Below are 6,878 nucleotides of genomic sequence, written 5' to 3'. Positions count from 1 at the left end.
CGTGAGCCACTGCGCCCAGCCAAGGACTGTTTTAAGTTAGATGGGAAAAAGCCAAAGGTTTGAATAAGTTGTGGAAGGTCGGTGAAGAATTAATCTTGTAAAAGACATTCTGTGCATGAACATATTGGCTAAAGTTAAAGGTGTATTATTCCGTTTTTCCATAAATTGAACACTGGAATAAAAGCACAACAGGTTTTTCTTAAAGCACTGATCTGCTTTCTAACAACAACAACAAAAAAAGGTATAAAGGGTTATATACAAGGTTTATAAGAATCTTATGATCAAACTAATTAAAATTGGATCGTTTCGTCCATAAGGTTTTATCAAGAATTGGGTTTGACATCAATAATGTACTAATGCAAATATGAAAACTGGCTTTCTGTCTCAAACAGGATTTTCAAGTTATATTAAAAATAATAAAAGATTTGGCTGAGCGTGGTGCCTCATGCCTGTAATCCCAGCACTTTGGGATTTCCAGGTATAAAGAAGTATATAGAAATGTCTCACCTATTACTCTCTAGAGGTTTCCTAGGGCTATTAGGTTCAATTTCTCGTATTAGAAATGTCTTGCCTATCCTTTAGTCCCATCTGCTGGAGGCTCCTTGCACCCTTCTTGTACTTCGTCCACTCTGGCAGCTCCCCTAGAGGAGATCTAAGTCCCTCTTGGCACCGGCATGCTGGTACAAATCCCACGGCAGGATCCGCCCTAAGCCATATGAGGTGAGCACGGAATCGCAGATAGGACCCACTCACTCCACACAGCAGTAGTGCTTAGTACCACTCACACAAGCAGCACCACAAGTAGGAGTGCTTGTGATCATTCACACGCACATTCAGCCCCTGAATATCGCAAGCAGCAAGGAAATACTTTGTCGCCTTTATGATGTGTCTTACCTTGCTCTGTGCACACAGTTACCTGGTTGCCGCAGTATGTGATGATCCTTTCCCCCAGGTCGCCAGCCAGTTTCTTTCTGCATTGCTGAGAGTCTGGTTTTATTCGTCACACCGGGTGGGTCCCCAGTCTGTCACCCTTAGGCTACCGCAACAAGGCAGTGGGACATGTCTCCCCACAAGAGGCAACCGGAGACCCGTTCTCCAGGGGAGACCACCAGATTGTTACAAACAAATGCTTGTTCCTCTGTGCCGAAAAGAACAACTAGCGCTCAGATAAAGAATTTTCTCGGCTGGGCGCAGTGGCTCACACCTGTAATCCTAGCACTTTGGAAGGCTGAGGCGGGAGGATCACGAGGTCAGGAGATTGAGACCATCCTGGCCAACATGGTGAAACCCCGTCTCTACTAAAAATACAAAAATTAACTGGGCGTGATGGCATATGCCTGTAATCCCAGCTACTCGGGACGCTGAGGTAGAAGAATTGCTTGAACCTGGGAGTCGGAGGTTGCAGTGAGCCAAGATCACACCACTGCACTCCAGCCTGATGACAGAGCAAGACTCTGTCTCAAAAACAAAAAAGAATTTTCTCAGCAAGGTAATTTTATATCTATAGAAGGGTGCAACTCGCAGATGGACCAATGGCAGGAATACACCTGAACAAGGGAGAGGAAGGGATTTTTATTCCTGACGCAGGTAGCCCCTACTGCTGTGTCGTTCCCCTATTGGCTAGGGTTGGACTGCACAGTCTAAGCTAATTCTGACTGGCTATTTTAAAGAGAACAGGCATATGAGCCAGAGTGGCAGTGTGAGCAGTTTGGTGGGAAAGATGGTTATGGAACAGGTAACTAAAGGTGACTTAGGTCAGAGCAGGCAACCAGGGTGACTGAGGTCAAAGCAGGTGACCAGGATAAATCAGGACAGAGCAGGTGACCAGAGCAACAGATGTAAACTACTGATTAAAACTGGTGGAAAAGGCTGTTTACTGAAACTACAAGGAAGTTAAGCTTTAAAATGGAGGTCAAAGAACTGAACATACTGACAGACTGATTCTTTGAAGAGAAATTTAGAACTCACTCTATCCAACAGGGTTAACTTGATCTGATAATAAAATTAAAAGTACACTGCAATCTGTATAATAGCAGTCCCCAACCTTTTTGGCATCAAGGATCAGTTTTGTGGAAGACAATTTTTCCACAGACCAGGAAGGGGGAAGACTCGGCACATTACATTTATTGTGCACTTTATTTCTATTATTATTACACTGTAATATATAATGAAATTATCGTACAACTCAACACAACGTAGGATCAGTAGAAGCCCAGATCTTGTTTTCCCGCAACTAGATGGTCCCATCTCGGCATGATGGGAGGCAAGGACAGATGATCAGGCATTAGATTTGCATAAGAGCACACAACCTAGATCCCTCGCATGCACAGTTCACAATAGAGTGTGTGCTCCTGTGAGAATCTAATGCACCCGGATCTGACAGGAGGTGGAGCTCAGGCTAATGCAAGCAATGGGGAGTGGCCGTAAATACAGATGAAGCTTTGCTCTCTCACCTCCTGCTGTGCAACCCAGTTCCTACCAGGTCATGGACCACTACACGTCTATAGCTCGGGGTCTGGGGACCCCCGCTATATAACATTTGATGTGATCTAAAGAACCACTGTTATGCTATCAAAAAACACTTTTATTTGGCCAAAGCACTTTTTTCTTATGTCATAATTTTTTTTATGATGTATGGAATTTAGCAATTTGCTTCTTGAAGATTCGGTAGGGGAAAGTGAATTGAAAATAGCTAATTAAACAAGGGAGGCCTAGGTTCCCGAATCAGGTCAGACATTTTTTCAAAGAACAGTAAAAATCAGTTCTAAAAGCTGAGGAAGCACTTCACTGACAGACTCTCCTCTCATCTAAATTTCTCTCTTCAACTTACTCTAGATACCTCCTTATTGTTCAAGTAATCCAAACATTCCTGTTACTCGAGCAGTCCTCCCACCTAACCAGGGGTTTTGTTTCATATCACTTCAGTTATGCAAAATATTTATTTGCACATCAACACCAAAAATATCCCTGATGCTGCTTGGTATGCTCAAATTCAACTATTCCTTGTCTTTGGATGTATTAATACAAAATAACTGAGTTCACACAAACGAATCGTACTTCCAAAATAAAGTCATTTTCTTATGTTGCTAAGGAAAAATATAATCCAACAGCTAAACAAAAAACTCATAAAACATGAGTTCAGGAAGAGCTAAGATATTATAAAATTCCTAGTTACATGCTCTGCTGGTGGCACAAGAACAGATACATACACACACAGAGTCACACAATCACATGGGTAAGTGTCACCACCTGGCTTCCTATCCTCAATCCAGCACCACCAGCTCCTCTACCACCCTGTCATGGTGCAGGGAGAGAACGTGGTTTGGAAATAAGAGTTCTCCCATGCCAACAGCAAGAGTGTACACAAGCAAGCACCAAGCCCTGGTGATTCTGGAAGCTCTGAGACTGAGTGGACACAATGAGGGTGGCCTTTGTGCTAATTAGAAAAAGACACCCCTCTGCCAAGGTGGGAGGAACCCAGTCTCACTGAGCCAGTACTAGATAAAGGTGATGTCTTTGTGAAACATAGAAAAATCACCCCTTCCTCTGGGTAGGTTTACTCCAAGCCAGAAAGCATGGCTTGATGAGCAAGATCAAGTCTGTATTTCAGCCCCACATCCCCCACTCTTCCAGCTGCCCCGTGCAGAAACAACCCACACAACCCTGTGCAGCAGCCCTGGATATGGGTAGAGTGGAGAGAGGTGTTTGCAGCTTTATCCTGCCTGTAGCAGGTAGAGCAATGACTTCCCGTCAATGAGGTCAACCATTTTTTCCACTGAGAGAGACAGTCAGGTACCACAGTTCCAACACACACAAAAAAAGCTCAGTTTCAGTCAGCTTATACATAAAAGAGAAAATCTGTAGAAAAGGCAGTTTTAGAAATGTTTCTTTAGACCATATAAAAATGTGCTGGTTATATAAAAATCAAAGACATCCAATGTTTAAAGTTTTCTTTTTTTATTACTTTGATTGGGTATTTGGTCTCCCATCCGAGTAGTAACCAGGCCCGACCCTGATTAGCTTCCAAGATCAGACAAGATCAGGCACGTTCAGGGTGGTATGGCCATAGACTTGCTTGGATATTTGGATACAAAGGTTTCAATAAAATGTCTATTTTAACTCTTTCTGAGAGTCAAACCACTTAATCCTCTGTTTTATATGACCAAATATTCTAAATCTGTCACTTGAAATAGCATACTCATGATTAAAAGCAAATTACCTTTTATACCACCAAATGATCCATAGGTCATATTGCAGGCTGTTCTCTGAAGATTATGTTCATACATCAATTTCATCTGATATTGGTTCCCATGTTCCACATTACCCAAAGTTCCTAAGGAAAAAAAAAAGGATTACTTTGTATTTGTGTACACTAAAAAGCTTAATTTGTTCTCATCCACTACTCCAATTCTAAGTAATTCAATTTTAGGGAAATTATAATGGCAAAGCACTAAAATATTATGTATTGTGAAAAATTAGCATACTGATGACACAGAAAGCCAGTACAGTTAAAACAATTTACATCTCAGCTAAACTACACCATAAGACAAAATACTACCCTGGAGGACATTTTATATTCTATTTTTATTAGACAGATTATATCTGAGTAAAGTGTAATTATTTAAATAACAACAAAACCCTCTAATTTCAGCTCTGAAATAAATAAGTTACCTGCATTTATAAACACTAATAGAGCAAAGAAATGACTCAAAGTGTCTAAGAAAAAAAAATCCCCAATACTTTCAAGCAATTAATGTTCCTGCCCCAACTCTCAAAATACTCAAGCCCCTAATTATATTCCAATTAACTGAGAAATTTTCTAAGCTTCCCTCAAGAAGTAAATAGGAAATTGTTTTTTCTTCTTTTTTTTTTGAGATGGAGTCTCATACTGTCGCCCAGGCTGGAGTGCAGTGGTGCGATCTCCGCTCACTGCAAGCTCCACCTGCCTGGTTCACGCCATTCTCCTGGCTCAGCCTCCCAAACAGCTGGGACTACAGGTGCCTGCCACAACAACTGGCTAATTTTTTGTATTTTTAGTAGAGACGGGGTTTCAACGTGTTAGCCAGGATGGTCTCGACCTCCTGACCTTGTGATCCGCCTGCCTCAGCCTCCCAAAGTGCTGGGATTACAGGCATGAGCCATCACACCTGGCCAGAAAATGTTTTTATTTGAAGTCTGCCAAGAAGAATCTCCTTCCAAACACAGAAAAATACTCTGCATTTAATAGACTGCATGTGCTTCCTTTCTAGTTCTTTCCAAATGAGAAAAGAGTATTTCTCTGTATTTTATAGATATAGAGCAAGAATATTATGATTAAAAGATGTGTTAGAAAGCAAAAGGATTCAGAAAGCAACTTTCTCCATAAAGAATCATCATTCGTTAATCCAAAATGTAAAAGTTAAGGAAAAGTTTAAATTATCATAAAGCAAATGCAATAGTCCTCAAACTGGGTAGTACTCAATCACTAAAAACATCTAAATATATATGTATGTGTACTTATTTATTTATAAATTTATATAGGCGCATTTATTTGTTTTGGGTTTGTTTATCCAGAAGAATTTACCAACATACACTGAGATTGTAAGAATATATTTTTACTTCCATTTTAGAATAGAAGCACCCTAAGTTCAAACAAAATTTACAGAAATTTCCCCAAAATCACACAGTACTCAAGGTAGAGAACTGAGTATTCAAACCAGACCTTTAGAACCTAAACCAAATCTTTAGAACCAGGCACTATGTATTGTATCCTGCTGCCCAGTTGTCCACCATTTAACAACTTTCAGGGAATGTGGTCCTCGCACTCTGTAAAGATTTTACTCTCCATGGATCCTGTCAATGACAATTTCCCCAAAGAAAACAGTTTCAAGAATATGTCTTTTCCACTGCAGGGTACCAGAATATGCCACCTCAAACAGGACTCTTTGGCATATGGATTATTTTGAGCTAACGGTCATAGGGAACTAGCCAGAAAAGCTCTATAAACAGGTCATCATTTAAAAAAGAAATCTCCATTTATTAAAAAAAAAGTCTCCCCCACTTGTATCAGGAAGAGGAGTACCCTTAGCTCTTTTCAATGGAGAGGGCCTCAACTTAAATCACCGTAACAAACTTTACTAAGCAACCCCTGTTTACCACACTTTTCCTGGTCATAACTTGCCTTCTGTGTAAAGAAGCCCAAAACCCATTTTCTTTCATTTCACCTAAAATGCTATGTTAGCCCAAGGTCCAACTACCCTTTTGAGTCACTCATTGTGGAATACTCCCATGTGTACATGAGCAATGCATATGTTAATAAATTTCTGCTTGTTTTTCCTCTTGCTAATTAGTCTTTGGCCAGTCTAATTTATAAAGCCCCAGCTGGAGAGCCTAAGATGAGTAAAGATTTTTTTTTCCCTCCCTTTTGCCTTTCTCAGCCTGGCCAATCATAGTAGCTGACATTCAGCCAATCATAGGCAGCCAAGTGATCAGACTATGTTCAAGCAAAGTAAATGCTAAGCTGCCAAGAATTAAGCTGTTTCTGTACCTCACTTGCATTGTCTATCCATAAATGTTGCCTGCTCATGTTGAAGAACAGAGCACTCTGAACCTCCTCTGGTGGTTGTGAGGGCTGCCCAACACCTGAGGTATTCTTTGCTCAATTAAAGTCCGTTAAATTTAAATTGCCTTAAGTTTGTCTTTTAATACTCAAAAGAAGAAAAATCATCATTGAAGGATTTCTTGAAGGAGAATCATTTCTATTCAGTTCCATGTTCCATGCCCCCTACAAGTGGTTAATTAACAGTAGTTTTTTGTTTTTTGTTTTTTTTTTTTTTGGAGACAGAGTCTCACTCTGTTGCCCAGGATGGAGTTCAGTTGCTCTATTTCCACACACTGCA

The 6,878-nt window shown here is 40.6% G+C and overlaps 1 protein-coding gene across 1 annotated transcript in view; it reads right to left on the bottom strand.

Moving 5' to 3' along the window:
• BBS9 (Bardet-Biedl syndrome 9) overlaps positions 1 to 6,878 on the bottom strand; it is a 527,217-nt gene that overhangs the window by 472,673 nt on the left and 47,666 nt on the right. Inside the window, exon 4 of the mRNA XM_011966349.1 lies at positions 4,220 to 4,333. Coding sequence (XP_011821739.1) covers positions 4,220 to 4,333 — 114 coding nt within the window. The remainder of the gene's footprint in view (positions 1 to 4,219; positions 4,334 to 6,878) is intronic.

Source organism: Mandrillus leucophaeus, unplaced genomic scaffold (genome assembly GCF_000951045.1).
Source record: "Mandrillus leucophaeus isolate KB7577 unplaced genomic scaffold, Mleu.le_1.0 Scaffold757, whole genome shotgun sequence".
Classification (NCBI taxonomy): Eukaryota; Metazoa; Chordata; class Mammalia; order Primates; family Cercopithecidae; genus Mandrillus; species Mandrillus leucophaeus.
The sequence above is the reverse complement of the archived record's forward strand: the minus strand, read 5'-3'. Positions and strand labels throughout refer to the sequence as shown.